This window comes from Lepisosteus platostomus, chromosome 14 (genome assembly GCF_059453375.1).
Source record: "Lepisosteus platostomus isolate fLepPlt1 chromosome 14, fLepPlt1.hap1, whole genome shotgun sequence".
In the NCBI taxonomy this organism is placed as follows: Eukaryota; Metazoa; Chordata; class Actinopteri; order Semionotiformes; family Lepisosteidae; genus Lepisosteus; species Lepisosteus platostomus.
Genome location: NC_142624.1, coordinates 19,715,070 through 19,736,098, shown reverse-complemented (window position 1 = coordinate 19,736,098; position 21,029 = coordinate 19,715,070). Strand labels below are relative to the sequence as shown.

At 36.3% G+C, this 21,029-nt stretch overlaps 1 protein-coding gene across 2 annotated transcripts in view; it reads right to left on the bottom strand.

Moving 5' to 3' along the window:
• slc4a3 (solute carrier family 4 member 3) overlaps positions 1-21,029 on the bottom strand; it is an 87,515-nt gene that overhangs the window by 58,820 nt on the left and 7,666 nt on the right. For both annotated transcript variants that reach the window (XM_088607396.1, XM_088607395.1), the window contains exon 2: positions 19,786-19,932. In XM_088607396.1, coding sequence (XP_088463522.1) covers positions 19,786-19,845 — 60 coding nt within the window. In that variant the 5' untranslated portion in view covers positions 19,846-19,932. The remainder of the gene's footprint in view (positions 1-19,785; positions 19,933-21,029) is intronic.

Below are 21,029 nucleotides of genomic sequence, written 5' to 3'. Positions count from 1 at the left end.
CCTGGAGCAGGTGGGGTTAAGGGCCTTGCTCAGGGGCCCAACACAGTCAGATTCCTCTGCCGGCTGCGGGATACGAACCGGCAACATTCCAGCCACAGGCGCAGACCCTTAGCCACAGACCAACCACACCACCCCCTAAGCAAACCTAAGTTATCTAATTTCTGTTATGTACTGTACCTAAGAGAGAGTGATTAATCAGGGGCATTACAATGTGGGTATAATGGTGTATTAAGATCTTTTAAGGGCAATGGTTTGCCAGTCACAGCCCTACTTGACACAGGGAGTGCAGTCTCATTATGAAACATTTTGTTTCAGAATATAATTACAGTATGACTGCTCCAAAGAAATTCAATGTATACTTGACAACAAGATATCATATCCAATGTCAGAAATAATACTGTCTGTTGATAATCATGCTTATGTGTTAAATGTTGGGTTGTGAAAAATCTGCCCTGTGACCATACACTGGGACAAGATTTATCAGTGCTGCATGATTGACTGCATGACCTACAGCTTGGTCACAATCTATGGCTGGACTGGAACCCTTGCCTGAATGTACCAATCTAAATGAGAGTGGAACAAATGGGCCAAGAAACTCCGGGTAACAGCATTGTCATGAAGAGAAAATGGGGACGATACCAGTTCCAGGTGTTTCAGGGAAAACTTCTGCAAATTAGGAAAACATTTGTAATTTGCAACAATTAGTTCCATTACTAAAGGCTTTATTCCAAAAAGCAAGAGATGAAAACAGCAGTACTGATTTCATAAATTAAAAATACATTATCAAAGATGGTATTTTGTATTGTGTAGGCACCGGTGAAGATCAGGTAGCTGTTCCATCTTGTCACCGTCCACTTGTTTTATACCTAGCACATACTGTACCATTCCTTTAGCAGGACACCTGGGCCGACAGAAAACATACATACAGGCATGCAGAAAGATGTACAAATGCACCCAAGTGCCAGAAAACAAGTGCTGCTTGGAAAGCAAACAGAGCTCCCTTTACTCTTTGCCAATTGTCACAACTCCCTTTCATTGTAGGTCTTCTGGAAAGGACCTGGTTATCTGTGACTCTAGGTTTCCTCTCCAAAACATCACCCTACTGAAAATGTTTAAAGGCTCTGATCCAACTTTTCTCCTCTTCAGGAATCCAGGATTCACTAAGGTTCTGTATTGATTTCCACAAAGCCAAAGCCTTTTCCACATTTGACACATATCTCATGCACTTAATTGATGACTTCCAGGCAAAGATTGTGCATGACAAGTTTATCACCACCTTGGATTTGTGCAAAGGCACATGGCAAGTGCTCTTGGAGAAAATGTCAAGGCAGTATACAGTCTTTATAACCCCATGAGGTCTATTTCTTTTTACCATCATGTCATTTGGACTGCATTAAGCAGCTGGAGGGATTCACCTGAAGCATCTGCATGAAGTCATTGGTAAGGACAGCAGCACTGGACTAGTCTTGAATTTGCAAAAATCTTTTAGGAGATGGGAAGATAATTCCACAAGTGCACAAAATCATAGCCATTAAGAACAGCCCAAGACTGCTCACTTATTGCCAAATACATTCTTTTTTGGAACTTCTGGGAAGTACTGAAGTGGGTACAGAAGGTTCACACTCAGCATAGTAAGAGAACCCTTGATGGGCAGCTTACTACTGGTTCAATCAGTAATTCTGTGAAGTGGACAGATGATTGTGAGAAAGCATTTGTGACACTCAAAGAGTGCCTGTCTTCTTATCCTGTCCTAAAGAGTCCTGACTTTTCAGAGAACTTCCTGGTCCTAGTAGATGCTTTGGAAGTTACTCCATAGTTGAGGAGGAGTACCTGGTTATAAAATGGGCATTTAAGGTCTGTGATATTATCTGCTGGGGAGAGAAATTTGATCTGGAAATACAGTACCAAACACTTACCGGGTTACAATCTATGAAAGACCACAACTCCTTTATCACCTGTTGGTACCTGTTGCTACAAAACCTTCAAATATACCACAAACCTAGAAAGCAAATTGTGACTGCCAACTATTTGTCAGAATTGCACCAGATGTGGAATTATGAAGAAGTGGAGGATAATGTGACAGAATGCTACAGTACAGTATGTCCCCTGCTGATGTATAGCAACTGTACATACTGTACTACTGACTATGTACTATATAGCGACAAGACCTATTATTCTGCCTAGAATTAAGTGCAATGAAAGATTTCAAAAAATCTTTGCCCTGACCAAGCAGAGGATGCCTCTCTCAAAACACAGAGGAATGTGGCTGAAGAGGTCCCTCTGATAAGAGACATCGTAAAGCTGTATCAATGCGGTACATTTAACGATACTGTATAGTATAGCAAATGGACTCCAGTAAGTCTCCAGGCTGGATTCTTCAGGGTGGATCCAGAAATGAATCTGATGGCATCTCAGGCAATCACCAACTTGTGACATCACCCTATATAAACTGGAACCCAGTTCATTCTCACCGGTTAATCGCTGTCTTCTAATCCCTCTAAGTGAACTCGCAATCTGAATTTTCCAACCAACCACATGACTGATGGCAGTCCAAGTCAATACTTAAACTTTTCTCTAAAAAAAAAAGAAGCCAAGCCAAAGGAGTAAGTCAGTAAAGTACAGAATTATTCCCAAGATATTGTTCCTGAAACAGAAGGAATCTTGTGTTCATGAACCCACTGTTATTTTCACATGATCAACGGAATTAGACAGTTGGACTGTTTCTTTATGGCAACATCCAGAATATCTGAGCATATTCTGAGTGAAGCTATAGCTGGGACAAACTGAGTTCCCATTTTGTCTAACTTGCAGGAGGACCTCAAGAAGACAAACTGTGCACAGACTGTTTTTAAAGTCAGCAAGAAGGTACTTTGGCAGAGCTGCCTGAACCCCAGCACAAGCAAAAGCTCTTTCTCTCCTCTGGTGGCACAGACAAACCTAGCCAATCTCTTTACCAGCACAAAGTTTAAACTCATCAAGGATGTTTGGCCAACGGATTGTTGAGTTTAAGTTCATTAATCACAGAAGAACTATTTTAACTCTGAAGTTATTAACTCCGATCTTTGTTCCTTAAGTGAGCAATCAGTTTTTGTATCACATCAGATCTTATTTGAGACTAAATTCTTATGTAGTTCAGGTGGTATCTGTGTCAGCATGCGTAGGCTACAAAGGAATAAATAATAGGTTTATTCCATGCTGAAAAGAGAAGAAAAAAAAACACATTTTGGCTGTGGAGCCTTCTTTGGGTGTAAGCCGACACCTGGAACTTACAGTACTCAGCTGAAATGCTGTGTTTTCTTTCTTCTCTTTTCTCACAATTTGCCGTTACAATTTCTGATTGTTACAGCAATTTCAAACCTCCAATCTCCTACAACTGTGACAATTGACTATTTAGCAACATGCACTTTATAGCAAGGCCATTATTCAAATATTGAAATATCTAATTTATTCCACTAACTCTTACTGTTTTATATCTAGAATTTTAGTTTGTGGTTGCACACAAGTAAATTAATTATACACTAGATACATTGCTTTGTTAAATACAACCAGTACTGTATACTTTCATGGCCAACAAACAGCATTACCATTTTGCATTTCCTTGTTTTGGCCCTAGGGAAACAAAGCCTCTAGACTAGACTGTTCCTAGTTGCCAGCACAGATAAAGAAGCTCTCTCATGAGAGTGGCTTCGTGTAGAAAATGGCCTATTCTCTTGCTACGAGAGCAGGCCACAGAATATAATCGTTTGGTTTACCTTGCATTAAAGGTAGTTCTCGTTATTTGTATATTTGCATTCAGGACTATACATATTTTATCACCTGTTGTTCTCTGCATATTTGTTGTTTTATGTTGGGGGGGCAGGAATCATTAAAAACATTGCACTGAACTGCTAGCATCATCTTGACCATCATTTCCAGGGTGCTATTTTTTACTCTGCCAGTCTACAAATGGAAAATACTCAAGACCACAGTGTCTCTTCCCTGACCCAATCATCCGACTTAAGGCAGTTCGGTAGGGAAGAAAAGGCCAAAATTCCAAAAAGCCAAGGTACTGATAAACATTTTAAGGTATTGTCCAGTAGAAGGTTCCTGCTACTCAAAGAGGTGCCACTAGTTAGTGATTCTAAAGGTTTACATACAAATTTACACAAGATATTTACAGCTAGATCATTTTATTAATTGGATCATTCTGATATACTGTATATATATATATGTTATACTACAAATCAAATATATCTTTCTATCATACATGGAACCAGGTTAAAACTTTCATGAAGATATACACTTTAGGTCTTGTTTTAGGTTTGAAATAAATGAGAATATAAACCAACACGACTGATTCACAACTTTTTTTTTTTGACACGGATATTACAATGTGCTCCTGTAACTGTGCCTTAGTTTTTAATAAAATACTGGTATTCATAAAAATAACTGTCTTCTTGTACAAAATAAAAATGTACAATAAGCTGTACCATGGGAATCTATGCAAAAAGCAGTGTTTCATTTGACACTTAGTACCTGGTAGCCTGGTCATGAGATCTCAAAAGTTATTGAAGCTCTGTTTAGTACAGGGATAAGAGATCTCCAAGGAAAACTGAGGTGTTGTTGGAAGTGGTTTTGGTAGCCCAGTAGTTGGTAGTTTCTGCTCTGGGCCACAATTTCTGAACCCCAGTATGATGTTAGGGTTTGCTGTGCTAAAGGAGGTCCTTTAGATAGGACATTAAACCCAAGTTCCTGACTTATCTGCTTCATAAAAGGTTAAGAAAGATCCTGTAAAACGTTTTGAAAGAATAGTTCTATTATACCAGGTATGCTGGCTAATTTCCAATCTGGCATACCTGGATTAATTACATTTCAGTGGGGAATGAAATGTGTCCCTTCCAGTATGTGAAATGCTCTGAGATTCTTTGAAGAACATACTGTATATAGATACAAGGAATTATTAATAATCATGCTTGTAAATCTAGCTAAAATTGTTAGATGCAGCCAAGTCTTATTTTTCCATTCCATATACAGTATATTCATGAAGAATATAAAACATGACCCTCTTTAAAACCCTAAGAAACAAACTTTGTGTAACAGAGATTTGCAGTTTTTCTAGAGTCAAAGATGGCTGGTTTCATCAATAATAAGGATAACATACTGATATATCACAGAAAGTGATATAAAGATCTACAATACACCAGGCATTGATCCGTTGATTCTATAGCCGTCTAAGAAATCAGATAATAAACCACAAAATACATTTCACCTATATTTACTGACACCACATGAAGCTTCACACAATCTTTTGGATGAATAGTATTACCATAACTATAGAAAAAACACAAAGACATTTTCATAGCATAGTGACTTTAAATGTTTAATAGTTTCTACTTGCAACTGTTTGCAAGTTCTATATTGTTGATTTCTTAATTAGGCTGTTTGAATGGTAATTCTGTTCCGAAACCTGTGCATAAATGAAGTGAAAAGGCTGCAGCTGATAACCCAATAAGGCTTTTTTATAATCACCCTATAAACTACAAATATAAAGCATTTTGTGAAAAAATAAAAGGCTACACAGTGTTTGGTCCCTTTCTGTATAAACTGATGTCAGTAAGAATGCTTTAAGCCTTCAACCAGAACTGAGCAGCCACTTAAATGCTTAAATGAGTCTCAAATAATTTTGAGAAAGTAGGAAAGTGAAACAGTTGTTATTTATTCAATGTTAATTATTACATATCTGGGTCACCTACAGTTTATATTATTGAGAGATAAAAAACGCACATACCAAATCACAGAGTAGCGCATACTTACTCATATTGTTGTTGTGACTGGGGGAACAGCTGAATTTCAGATTGGGTCAATAATGTTTTCATTTTCTAGCTTGTTTGCCTTACTCAGAAAGTTTGGAACAATGTATTCTTTGGCTGTATTTCCGTAGCTGTCCTTGGGCCAGAAGGCAAGTAAACATGGAAGATACTAAGTGAGTCCTAATAATTTGCTTTCCTCTGGTAAATTAACTTCACTGTAAATTATGAATAATTTTTAAAAATTCTACAGTGACCAGGTCACTCATAGTGAGATCGTTAATCTGGCCACAGTAGGAATGGACCATAGAATAAATACAGGAACATAGTTACAGAGGTAAATATAGAGAGAAAAAGTGAAGAAAAAAGAGATGAAGAGAGGAAGAGAAGAATTTCAGAAAAGAAAGAAGAGAGGGATCAATCATCATCCTCTAAGGTTTATGCCATGCCTGCTTAAAATTCGATTTGAAACCAGATTCTGACCAGGAAATCTGAACTCTTAGTACCAGACAGTAAGCTCTATTAGAGAAGTGACCTTGATGTTCTATCTGTTTGGAAATTATAATTTTAGTGATGTCTTATAGTAAAAAAGGAAAATTGATTTGTGAGCAAGTATTTGTCTTAGGTGTAGGCCTGATAATTACTGTATTGTATTTTCAAGCTGTAGTGAGAATAAATGACACATGGTCTAATGTTCCTTAATCCCAGATTTTAAGGTGTGAAATTATTAAGTATTAATTGCCTGCATAGCAAGATGGTGTCAGAATCTTATGAAGACAAGATAACATGTACCAGTGTGCCTGGCTATGCAAAAATGGATATTTTCAGAAAGGTCAGAAAGGACAGCTTCTAGGCTTTTGAAAGAGATAGAACATTACTGAAACCCTATTAAAATAGGCAATTTTGATTTCATAATCATGTGTGGAAAGAACAAGAAATTAATAAAACAATATATGCAAATCCTACCAGACAAATCTAGCAAGTATTAGTGACACTGACTGTTGGTTTGGCCTGTTTCTCTCCAGAGTTTCAATTTAGAAGCAAGGCAGTTGCTTGTTCGCAGTTGAAGCAGCACCTTGCATCTTTGTTTGGAAAAGTAGTTTGAAAAATAACCATCTATAAACTACAACACTAAAACTGATTTAGCAATAAATTAGTGTTATTGATGTATCCAAGATAGAGTAAACAAATTATAACATTGCTTCATGGCTGCAATAATCAGGGGCAGTAAGTATCTACAGACACCACATGGTACTGTGATTAGAATGCTTATACTGCACAATAATATACCAAGTCTAGTTACGTATTAGTAGTTGATATGTTGAAGACCATGAACACTTCCTGCAAAACAAATGTGCAGAATACATAAAAAAAAGATCTTTTCACATGCAGCATTTCTTTATATGCTTAATGTTGTGTTCTCTTGTGGGAAAATGTTGATCTGCAATATTCAAACATGAAATAGGGTGACTGCACAATGCAGTTTTCTTTTATTTTTGCAATAAAAAGTCCCTTTAGTAGAGTACAGCAAGTCACCATGGACATACTGTATATAAAAGTTCTAAGACAGACTGTGTAAAAACTTTAATCTCATTGGCTCACTACCCATGGAATAAATAGGTAGTAGAACAGATTAGCATCACATTTAAATGTAACATGTATACCTGACTATATATAAAAGCAGTTACTGTAGGTGACACCAGAAATATTTTTAAAAAACAGAGGAAAACAGGACAACAACAAACACCTAAATGTCATCATTGCCAAACTACATTAAATGACATGATTTAAAGCCACTAAAAACACCAATCGATTTGTGCTGCGGGAACCCAACAATTTACTTTAAACAAAGACAATGAAACCATGGAAAATCCCCAGAAATGAAGCAATGAGAATTTCCTGTCATAATACCAACCAGATATTAGCCTTTTCCACTTTAAAAGCTGGTCACGCAAGTGGGCTGCTCCCCATTAGTGAAAGCAGCAACTTGTGGATAGGGGTATAAAAAAAGAGAAACTGTGCTGCACTGTTTGTTGAGTCATTAGCTGGTTAATGTAAGCTGATTCAGAGAGTACCATTAAGAGATGATACTTAAGAGTAAACAGGACAGAAGGAATTAAGGATCCAAGCTCCAACCTGAAAGATGCATTTTCTTTTTCATGAAGACATACAGTAAAAGATGGTGCTCCTGCACATGGATATGACTTTTCATGGAAAGGGCTTACATTAGTCATAATTAAACAGAATGTTATAAAGCATACATTGTTATCTCTTAAAAATTTGAGAAAGGCTTAATAAATATATAAATATACAGCCAAGCTCATGTATTACACTGTTCTAAATGTAAAAATTTAAATCTAACATTCTAAACAGAGAAAAAAGTAATAAGATAATATTCTCACTGCAAAGAGTATTTTATGGCTCATGAGCACAAAAAAATGCAGAACACTTAAAAGTATCTATAATCAGGAGAATTTCTTGTTCTGTAAAACATACGAAAAGTGCATAAATGGAAACACAAGTGGGGTTTATGTTCTAATAAACATTTCCACTGTACTTAATACCATTAAGAATCATTATTTCTATAAAAGCATCCCATAGCTCCAGAATTTGTGGTGTACTGTAGGGTTTATGAGTCCACTAGACTCCCTTTAAGGGTCTAATCCAGGTGTGTCCACAGCGACTGCCACACCTGTCACAGGTTTCCCTACAAGGCTTTTACACATTTTTCTCCTCTTGAGAGTGGTCTTCATGAACACCCCTTAATCAGAGTGACTTTGTTTTCTCATGAGCTTCTGAGCTTGTTCATTTATTTATGAGGCTTTGGCTTATGAACTCTCAGGCTCAGAATCCCATAATCATTGCACATCACCCTCTGTGTCATCACATACCTCATTCATGCTTTTATAACCTCCTCTGAAATCTCCTGTTGGTTCTGTCACATGGTTGTGCCATTCGCTCATGGATACCCGAGCTCAGCAAACCTCACACCTCTGGTTAGTTCATACACTTAGTCCCTTGTGGGAATTAGCACTGGAATCTACCTCTACTTGATTGCTCCCATTTGGCCGAGCTGGTTCTACCAGCTCCTTACTCTTGGGCTGACATGGAAATGACGGAGCCTGCTACTTTCCGGGAGCCTTCCCCTATACCTCAATGTATCTTTGATTCTAAGAGTTTCCCTGCTCCTAGACATCACACATGGAACTTCCTGCTCCCGATGGCACACGTGGACAGTCAGGCACCTGTCTCTCATGGACATCCTCTCCTGAAGCTCCCTGCTCCCTGCTATTACTAACTCAAGTTGGTTGCTGGCTCACTATATACCAGTCAGCCCTCAAACCACGTCCTCCTCCAGCGGCTCTACACTACCTGACTAGGTCTCACACTCTCAGCACATTCAAGAGTCCCCAGCTCTTCAATCTTACTGCCCAGTCTCACACAAGACACAACAACCCACAACCTCCAGTGCTTCAACCTCCTGGGCCATGCACTTGCGGCTGCCGGTGCTCATCTTTCATGTACCCAGACACCACTGCCTTTATTCACATTACTTATAGCTTCTGGAGCAACTCCCTCATGCCCAGACCTTGCTGTGCTTACACACATATCAGTACCTCAGACCTCTGTTTTAGGCACATGCCTACAACCAGAGATCAGCAGCTAGATAAGCTGTTTCCATCACCACAAACATGGTATTTCTAGAGTGAGGGCCCTTCTACCACACCCTTGCTCTGGATCTAAGTTTTAAAATTAAAAACCTACTGTATCATACAGCAGACATCTTCACTACTCCGACTACCCTATTATCTCTAACTGTACGCTGTCTCTTTAAACAAAATTGATTCGTAATCTGTTGACATTGCTGCTCTCACTCTTTCTGTACTACTTTCTGCAGTACACATGTACACAATACATTTTAACTTCTCTTCCAATCTCCTCCAAGATTGCTATTCTCAGCACTTTACCCTTGCAGGTTACACACTACACACAGAAAGACGCAGCTTAACTATGTGCTTACACATACTGTAGCTGGCTTACTTGCACCACATAGATTGCAGCTTGGAATGTGGGCAATGCGGTGGCTCTGCGGCTAAGGATCTGCGCCTGTGGCTGGAAGGTTGCCTGTTCATATCCCGCAGCCGGCAGGGGAATCCTACTCTGTTGGGCCCCTGAGCAAGGCCCTTAACCCCAACTTTTCCAGGGGTGCCGTATAAATGGTGGATGACCATGTGCTCTGACCCCAAGCTTCTCTCCCTGTTTGTGTCTCTCATGGAGAGTAATTTGGGGTATGCGAAAAGACAAATTCCTAATATGAGAAATTGTACAGTATATCGCCAATAAAGTTTTCTTATCTTATCTTAGCTTCAGCCTGGCCACTTTCACTGCTGTGCGTCAGCCTGCTATGTGGGCACAAACACACACACACTGACACCTCACTCACTTTACTCAGCTAGATCTTTTACCTTGCCTGGATGTGCGAGGTGGATTAAGCATTAACACTATATATAACATGGGAACTACAGCCTTGCACTTTCTCCAGTCTGAGTCAAGCTCACGTTGATACTTACAAAAGAGCAAACCTTCATTTTAAATGATTTAATCTAATAAATGATATTACATTAATTCATTTAAGCACAAAGACATTGAAAAATTAAAAGTATACCTTTTATCAGACAACACAGGTCAGCCCAATGTTTATAGAACAACTATTTTCTTTTTATTATTTAAGCACTAAAGAAATGCAATATATCACCGCTATTACTATGTTATTTCTGGGAAATAAATTGAAGAAGAAAATGTACTTTCACTTGAGCCACAGGCCTCTTTGCTTTATTATACCACATTGTATAGAATATTTACATGCTGTTAAATATCAGTCACTACCAAGAAAAGTCTGTGAAAGAAAAATGTCTTCCTTATTCAAAACTGCACAGGTGCAAGACTACAATAGCAAAAGGAGGAAAAAAAACGGATACATTTTATCTAAAGAGAACAAAAGATCATTCAAAACAATATATGCATTTACAATCAAATACCATATGAAAAAGAAATCAACACAGCATCCACATAATATTCAGTATTTTTTTAAATATTCTGAGATGACCTATAAAATAGAAGAATCATACTCTGTACTGTCAACTTCAATTACTCTCTGAAACGCAATAACATTTGCCAGACAACAGGTCTGAGAACCACATCAATACATCTCTCCTGTCATGATGTAGATATTTCATTAAACAAACAGACCTTCTCTCTCCCTTAGTCTTTTTTTCTTAAAATGTAAATCAGTTAGTTTCCAAAGGCATTAGTATGAATGTACACAAGATGAAGTCTACTGCTTGTGATATCTGATATGTGGTATCTTTGCCATAACAAAAAGACTAAAAACTGTGGTATTAAACAATACTAAATACAAAGAAGAAATTTTGTACATGGGACAACCCCCTCTCATTTTAATTATTCCATTAAAGAATTAAACTTGAGTAGATTCTAGAGCACCCATTACTTTTCCTTTAATTCAATGCCATTTGATTGCTTCCTTCCTGCTTTCTTATCTTTGCTTTACTGTACATCTAAATAAAACATTTAACCTTGCTGTCACTTTAGCAGATTCATTTGAATGTTGTTTGAATATCATTTACCCATATATTTACACTGACATGGAAACCTTCCACTTCATTCTCCATTGCAGGGTGTAATGTGTAAATTTAGCTCTCAGGGAATAAACTAATCACTGCACACCTGTTTCTGTTCTACAAGTGACTAAAGCACAACATCTCACTCCCCAGTGTAACACATCCCTAACTGGCTACAGATGTAAAATTAGACGCTTGTACACTGAGATAAGACTTTGTTCATTGCTTGCAGTAAGTTCTACTATTTACCACGTTTGTGACTATAGTCAAATTTAATGTAGTAAATAAGTAACTCAAAAGGAAACAGATGTAGAACATAATACCATGGAAAGTTAATATTGAAAATAAATTATCTATAGTCAACGTACACTTTTATGATTATTATTATGTGATGTTTTATGATATTATAGTAATCTGGCAAATGTGTAAGGGTTTCTGTTTATTTTAAGTACTAAGGAATACAGAAGGATAATGTACTACCTGAAATTGATAATGAGATCAATGCTGTCATTATTAGTCAATAGAGGTTTTCTTAGTTGTAGAATATTAATATTTTCAGTACATTAAAAGCAGCACATCTTTGTATAAAAGTGATAAAACTGATCACTCCAAGCGTTAAATGCATAAAAGAAAATGGTTTGCTTCACATAATGTTAAAAAAATAAATAGCAAATAATCAGGAATCACTTCTTTACATAAGGTGTTATGAAAGTCTGGAATAAACTACCCATCCATTGTTCTTGTAGATTGCCTGGAAACCTTGTTTTTGGATCAATAAGACAGTGTATCATTCCATTTAATCTCAATTAAAATCTGTTATTCTGTAAAAAAAACTAGTAGCTTCATCAAGCCTACAAAAGTTTCTGTGCAGTAGATGATCTGTAGAATTAATGCAATATAAGTACTACAGCTTTTGTATTTCTCTGTAGTTGCAGGCAGTAAAAAAAATTCTTGAGTCAAATATTCTTGAGTGAATCTGAAATACCTGATCTTTTTAAAGATGAAGAGTTCACACAACATAGCAGAAAACCTGTATCTCAGTGATTGATCTTGTTAAATGTAAAGAATACTATGTCATACTCTTGTTTAATTGATATTAATCTTTTTTAAAACAAAAATTAATAACCAATTCAATGTTTTTTTAGATGCAATGGTATATGAGATATTTATTTTTGAGTATGAATCAGTGTATGTGAAAGAGTAAATGAACCAATAATTTACTTAAGTAATTGGGTGACAAGTAAACAAGAACAAGCTTGAGATGCCCTGTCCTATAAAAATATCCAGAAACAGAAGTTTAATCTTCACTATACAGGTAATTCATCATGCCTTGATCAAAAGAGATTTCAGGGAACCTCAGAAAAATGAGTTGATGCTCAGCTTAGAAAGTGCTAAAAAACACTTCTAAATGTTGGGGTTCATTTGGGGTTCAATTCTTCAATTTGGGGTTCAATTACCCAGAGTATCATTTAAGCATATGCAGGCATCTTCTACTGCAGCTGATGTCAGTGCCCATTCCTCAACCATCAAGAAAATACTGCATTAGAATGGTTTTCATGCCAAAAAATATAAATAACATTGCTGCCCATCCAAGATTCCCCAGACAGCACCCAGATGATCCACATGGTTATTAGAAGTTACTCTCTGGATTAAAAAGTCAACATTTAATCTTTTGGTTACAGTAAGAAGCACTTTGTGAGATAAAGACCAAACACTGCCCAAACACAACAGAACAATCTAATCCTGGTCATCAAATTTGAGTCTGCTTTGCTACCTCAGGACTTGGAAGGCTTGTCATCATTAATGGAACAACGAATGTTAGGCCACCCATTCATCAGATAAAGCTGAACTGATAGTAGGTCATGCAGTAAGACAATAAACTTACATTAATCTTACTAAACATTCATGCAGATCTACAAACAAATGGCTAAAGAAGAAATTTTCCATTTTGGATTGGCCAAGACATGGTCTGGACCTACTGTATACCCCATTGAAATGTTACTACAGTATCTGAAGTAAGATGTTCATGCAAGGAAATCCTCAAATATCACTGACTAAAGAAGTTCCGAAAGGTGAAAGGCCCAACATTACTAAAAGGTAATGCAAGATATTGATAAGCAGTTACAGAAATTGTTTCACTTACATCATTCTTGCTCCTGAAGGTACCACCACTTACTGAATCTAATAGTTCTCATAGTTATTTACATAAGGATACTTACCATTTGATCATTTTGTTAATTAAATAATCCAAATATATATTTGCATTATTTAATTAAGCAGGTTATCTTAATTTTGTATTAAAACTTTCATGAAGATCTAATTTTATTTTAGGTTTAAAACATACACGAATACACAGCAACCTAAGGGGTACAGAAAGTTTTTCTCAGCACTGGGAAATGAAATCTAATTTGTTCTTCTCAAATAAAAACACCACGTGGAAACACCGCACAACTACAGCTGTGTTATCACATCTGATATTTTAAGTTGCTTAAAAATTATCTATCCTGAAACACATTTTCATAATGATTACAAGATTTAAAAGGTCCCTTTGGTCATATGCAAATTTTTCTTTCAGTACCTACAAATTTGTTTGGAATAGTGGGAGAACATTTAAAACTAATCATAGAGGAACTAGGCAAAATTTTGTTGTATTTGTATAAGACTATTTTGTTGTATTTGAGACATTTTCTATACAGTATGTATAGTATATATTGCACAATTACGATAATTATGATTAAAGCTAATAACCTGCTTTGGATTATTTAGCAGGTATGAAAGCTATATCCTGCTAAATTTAGTATTCATAGTCCTGGCTTGTACACTGAATTCATGCACTGAAATTAACTAAAAGTAATATTTTATACCAATGAAATATGGATTGCCAAAGATCCTAACTCTTACTGTGGCATTGCTCTGGATCCCTTAAGTTAATTTGAAGACATGAAATACTCATCCCCTGGAGTATTATTGCGTGCCCAAGTTCCTCTGATATTTTAAAAAATATATTTCTTTCCCAATAGAGCCATTGGACAAGCACAATTTCTCTTTCCCTTTTTAAAACTCACACCCTTAACCACGATATCTGTTATTTTCTTTCTGCCTTAACTGTGAATAAACTGATGAAAAAAATTAAAAGGCTACTCTTAAAGTCTGGCCAAATAATATCCACAGTACTTAATTTGAACCCTGTGCTTCTGGGATGGCTCTGGGTTGCCACCACCCTCACCAAGACAATTTTTATATTGTATTATTTTTCTTGCAATTATTTATAACTCACATGCATGCTGGTCATGTTTACACATTTATTAAACAGTAATGTCAAGTAAATTTACCACAAGCCCTCCAAATCTTCATCCAGAAATAAAACAAAAGCTGGAATACAAACATGACCCATAGGGGTGCTGAGTTCTTAAAATGTTTTCCCATTTTCAGTATTTTCATCCTGAACCATTGTGGGGTCATTATACAAGACAGTATCGTAGGTAAGAACGCAGGAATGCTTATAAATGAGAGGAGACTGATCTAGCATTTATTTCAGTTGCCAATTTATCCATGGATGCCACTAAATTAAGGTAGTTGAATAGTTGCATACAAAAAGCCATTTTGAATAGTTGCATACGGAAAGCCATTTAAAATATGAACATAACTATTTCAAAGTAACATGTTCTATGTTAGAAAAAAAAAGATTTATATTTAAATCTCTCTTAGTACTTTGACAAAAAGATAGCATGTCAATTTTAATGTTCCTGGAAACAAGCGGTACAGAAGTATTCATAATTGTAATATTCTAAAGTATCTCTGTTAGGTCATCAAAATTTCTCCAAAATTGAAAATTGAACATTTTAAATGGTAATCTCTCCTACAAAAAGTAGAGTATCTAAATGAATATTCAAAATTGGAAAAAAATAACTGATTTTATACATGACGTATTTTTCACTACACAAACAATAAGGAAATTAAAAACCTAGTTGCAGTGAGCGCTGATTCAGTTGACATGGAATGACCCTACTAATAGCAACAGAAGCAGTACAATGGGCAAAAATGGCCATTTGTTATTTGTAAGGTTTCATTTGTTCTAAACAATAGCAAGAAATCAGTGAAAAAATGCTATTGAAGTCTAGACATAAATATTCAGTGTATGATTTTCTGTACAAATGTAAATGTCTCATTTAATACATTATACAATGTTCCACATATTATATTCAGAGGAGTTGTCAACTACTTGCAGTTTTAAATAGAAACAGATATTTTTTTGACATCTGTCAACAGACAACAGGGTAAATCAAATGAAGTTCTGTCTTTAACTTTCCTGCCAGGCACGTAAAAGGAATTTAATGTGTAAATATCATCCATGAGCCCCTTCTCAGTTTGTGATTCTTTTTCTATTGACCATAGTCTAGATGCAATTTGATTTGTTTACAAACCAATATATTTTATTACACCATTTTTTCATTAACATTATTTAACACTTACAGCTTTTTTCTGTCTTCCAAATATCCCTTATTTTTCCAGACTTGAGAACTTTAAATTTGTTGTATCCCAATATTTCACTGCCCAACATTACTTTTTTCTAGCAAACCACAATGAGGATTAAACTATTACAACTTAGAAAAATTATGTTGAGGTTTAGCTGTAATTCTTAAAATCCTAATGAAAGGCCTACTGACAAAATTCTGTAATGAAATCTATGAATACAAGCCCAGTATTAACTTGTCCTGAGGGCCAAATTTTGGTGCTCATAGGCCCTAGGTACTTTCACTCTGAAATGTGCAAAAAGAAGGGTAAACGCCAATTGAATTGCGTCTATTGACATGATGCACTTTAAACTATTGTATTGACCAGGGGATTCGCACAGAACGAAGCTCGCACACCCCTGATGTGCCGGCAACAACAATTTAGGGGGGCATAGCTAAGGGGAGGTACAGCCACTAAAGCAATCGGAGCGAGCACTACACTATTCCAATGCTAAACCACGGGACTGACGGAGCAAGTTGAGCAACCATCACTTCGATACTTTCTAGAATAGCCACCAGATAGCGTATGATTATTGATTTGGAGCACCTAAATCGCAAGCATGTTGTTTCAGCTTGTTTTTCGTTAGTCACTTGTGTTTCCCTCCTTCATAGGCCGTAAAACTTTTGTAGGCCCTAGTCCCTACAGTGCCTAATGGGAAATCTTGTTCTTGTCCTTCTCCTTCACAGGGGGAACAGGAGCTTACTTTTTGTTTTTATCTTAAATCACTGTTTCAAACTTAACTCTTAAATTGGCTTAATGTAGAACCCAACAGAGATGTTGATACACATTGCATATGCATGGGCAGAACAATTATCCACTTTCCATTATGACTTACACTCTTATTGCTTCAATTGCTCTCAATCTACAGTATGACTATAACATTCCTGCATGATAATTGAATGCTCTCTTTGATATGGATTAAGCACTGCTTGTTTAAGCAAGATAAAAGAAAATGAAAGCTTGAGCAAAAATCAGAATCTCTTTTTGTTGTACTGAAATATTTCTTCTGTAAAGGTCAACAGGAGCAACATCAGGAGCCTCTTGTAATCACATGATCTGCCTGAAGAGGGTTTTGAACTAAAGACAAGTCATAGAGTGTTCCCTGCTCATTTCTGTACCTCAATAGCCTTAAACTATGACTGTATTCATATAATGCTGAGGTGAGATTAGGAGCTATTTTATTGTTTTACACATTTTCTTTGCTTACAGTTCTTGTTTCTTAACATGTTAAAAAATACACGTGGTTTAGATCAAACCTTAGTAAAACACCTGACCTTACTTCTTAAACCTAGAATGTTAACTATAAAGACAGACAAAGAACATTAAACTCTTCACTGAACAATATCTTACAGGGTGATATGAACGCTTATAATTTAAAGGGATAACTAAAGTGGATTCCCAGTGCCATTTCAACTCAGGTTCAGCATGAATAATGCAAGCATACCAATGGTAACTGATAAAAGTAACTGACACTTCATTGACATAAAATGCTGTTTCTTTATTTTACAGACATTTATGATGCCATGGAATGAATTGCCAAGTAAATAAGGCAAGCTATGTAGGATCTTTAGAATTCAGTTTGAGGCTTTCAAAAAAGCACCAAGTGTAAATGAAGACGGAAAACTGATGGACTGAACAGCTTATTCTTGTCAGAATTTCTTATGTTCTTAAGAGTGTAAGACATGTGAAAATCATTTTGAGTGTGGTTTAAAATGAGTGCTGAGCTACAAGTTAAAATTTACCAGAAATAGATTAGGCTAGCCTAAGGATGCACTTCAAAATGAAAAGAAATACTATTGCTGGCTGTCAGCAGAAAGGCTCCAAGAAATTGGAAACAATATGAATTAATCAACAGCATCTGCAAGAGACAATTGAAGCCTATGCTGTTTATTCTAATGTGAAGTAAATTGCCCTAAAAAATGTTTAAAGTGGGTTTCTAATCCATACATCATAGTGCATTTTGCAGTTTAATATCATTGCCAGTTTCTCTGTGGTAAACCTTGTTTAGTGATGTTTTCAGGCAAAATAACATCTTCTAAAAAGCAAATTTCTATATTTCTGCTTTTCACAAAATACAATGCAATGTGCGATATACAGTATAAGAATGTTCTTTTTGCTTCAAAGCTCAAAAAACAGAAGCACATCATCCTGTATAGTCCAGTGATTTTTAAAACGTGGTCCTGGAGTACAGCAGTGTCTGCTGTTTTTTTGTTCCAATAGGCTCCTTGATCACAAATACTAATTTCTTTCACTTTTTAAAATATTTTTAAATATTTGCTAAGCTGTTAAAAAGCTAAAAGATCACAATTAATGAACCTGGTAATAATTAGTGAATTTTAGACTCTCCCTCATTCAGGTGCTAACTGAAACATAACAAAAATTGGACTTTAGATGAAAGCAAAATCACAGACTCACTGTTTTCAAGTGTCATTCCCACCTGTGCCCGTTCATCATCAATTGATCAGCTGTTAACTGTTGTTTTTCCAGGGAGAAGGGAGCAAATCCTTAATAAGTAAGTTGAGGAGAGACTGCATAATTTACTTTGTGATTAAGCTTTTTAAAGCAATGTACTTTTGTGTGTTTTTGAAACCAGTCAGTGCAGAAAAAGTCCAAACCAGCAAGCACCAATCAGCATTGGTGATTAAGAGCTTAGATGGAAAAAAGAGTGGATACAAGGGTAGTCCAGGACCAGAATTAAGAACCACTGATTCACGAAGAAGTTGCTATGATAAACGTCAGCAGCCATATACAGTACATACACTTTTAAGTCACTCCTAATAATTTAGTCAGTGACTGGTACCCTATGGATTGTAATTTTGGTCATATATGAAACACTGTTTGAAAAGCTAACACTATTCCACAAGTTAAAGAAGATGATCTAATGATTATTTCAACAAACTCAATCCACTACAGTTGGCAGAATGAATCTGAAAAGAACAAAATTCAGATCAGCCCAGGAAATTTTAAGCTTAGATTGACAAATACAGCATGTGTTCACAAATATGTTTATGTGCTTTGAAGCTGTCAAATACCTTATTATTTTTTTTAATTCAAAGAGGGTTAATGCTTTTTAATTGCACAATTAGGTGTAAGAGTGTGTCATTTCCTGACCACTTTCAACTCTATGTTAAATCTTAACAGGAAATTTTCACTATAATCAGTTTTAAGCATAGCTTTGCAATCCTACAGTATAACCACCAGATTGATCATAGTAGCGTTCAGTGGAAATCTGTGGAGTGTATTGCTAATTAAACATTCATAATTCAATGCTACTCGAAATGACAGATATTTAGTGTTACTATGTGTGTTACTATGATAAAAGAATCAGTAAATAAAAAGCCTTACTCATCAAAAACCACCACAGAAAATCCCCAAACAAACTCCTAATGATGCAAAAATGTAGACATGTTATACCATCTAAAGGGCTGGAGAAAAGGGCTCCAATTTGGGCCTCCAGGAAGAAAGATTTATGTGACACTTCATGTGACTTCATTGTATATTCCTAGAGAACAGCTTGGATTACAGTGTATGGCATGTGAACATGAGAAAATTTAAGATAAAAAAATACATTTTTAATTAGGGCAAATCAAAGTATGCTTGAGTGACTAATCTGCCTCATTTTGCAATCACATGTTGCCTGCCATGTCCCATCAAGCCCTTATTTTTTTTAAATTGTTGCAAGAAACACTAGGTAGCAACCACAAGATATACAGTAAACAGTCACAGTGGTGTTTATTAGAGACGAATGCAGATGACCTTATTAACATTTTAGCTTAATTTTGTTCAAGTTCCTCCAGGCAGGAAACGCAGACGATAACCAGACGGCCCAGGGGAAGGCCTCTTACCTGATGCAGGTTGATAAACACGTCAGTCCCAGGAGCAGCACCTCCAGCCGCCATGCTCATATAGAACACCACAGGAAGCACGGGGTTGGGGGATCAGCCCTTTTCTTTCACTGTTGGGATTCCAGTAAAGCTGTGCGGTGGCATAACCTGTAGACAGGGACAGAGGGAATTAAACCAAAGCACTTCATTTTTCTGCATCTCTGATGCAGCGCCAATGCAGAGTGAAATAACATCAACATTCCCTCAGTCTTACCTGATGAGATTTCTTTTGAAACTGAGCAAGCATCAGTTTTTCCCCAATGGCGGTAAACAACTGATCTCAGTCTCTCAACCTTACCATAGCTGCTCATGCTGATAAATTAAATGGAATTATAAGAAACGAAATAACTCAGTCAAACGTCCTATCCATTAGACCCTTGTTACTTTCCTTATTTTGTAATTTTGTTTTATTTTATTCTTGTTTATTCTCGAGAGTAATCTCAAGCAACTTCTTAGTTGAGGCATAACTGGACAACATCAATATTTGAAAATCACTTCAGTCTCTGATTCTCTGTAATCTTTATTTTAACTTACATTCCAGATTGTGGCTTATGTTTACTGACATGCCTTAGATGCATCTTCTAAGCTTTCCCATTTACTTAACTTTCAAAAAATGTCATAATGAGGCTAACTGTACAACTGTTTTCAACAGCTGCTGTCACCATGCAACTGTAGCAAATGAGCCTAAATCAGACACTGACACTAAGGATTATACTGCCTCTCTAGATGTACAATAAATATCATGGATGTTAATGAAAAAACAAACACTAGTGGAGTAGTTGTTAGGGCTACGGACTTGTAAATGGAAGGAAATTCAAATCCTGGGTGGAGCACTGCTGTTGTACCATTAAGGTACACATAAAAGGTCCAATAAAATGACCCGCAGTAAAAATGAGTGAAAATTTAAGTCAGCCTGGAGCAAAGCGTTAGTCAACGAATAACTTACAGTACTGTACATGTACATCTTTAGTTTACCCATTCCCTTTCCAGATCTTTTCATATACAGCACATTTTAGAGACACTAATGAATAGAATTTACTGGATTTAAAGCAGTGACTGATACAGGTACAGTACATAATTGACCAGATTAAACATTTTCTGTTTTGTATTGAAGATGCATTTTGGGATATTTGAATATGCAAAATATTATCCTGCACAAGAAATTGTAGGCATCTACACAGTAGAAACAAAATGTAACTTTTTTT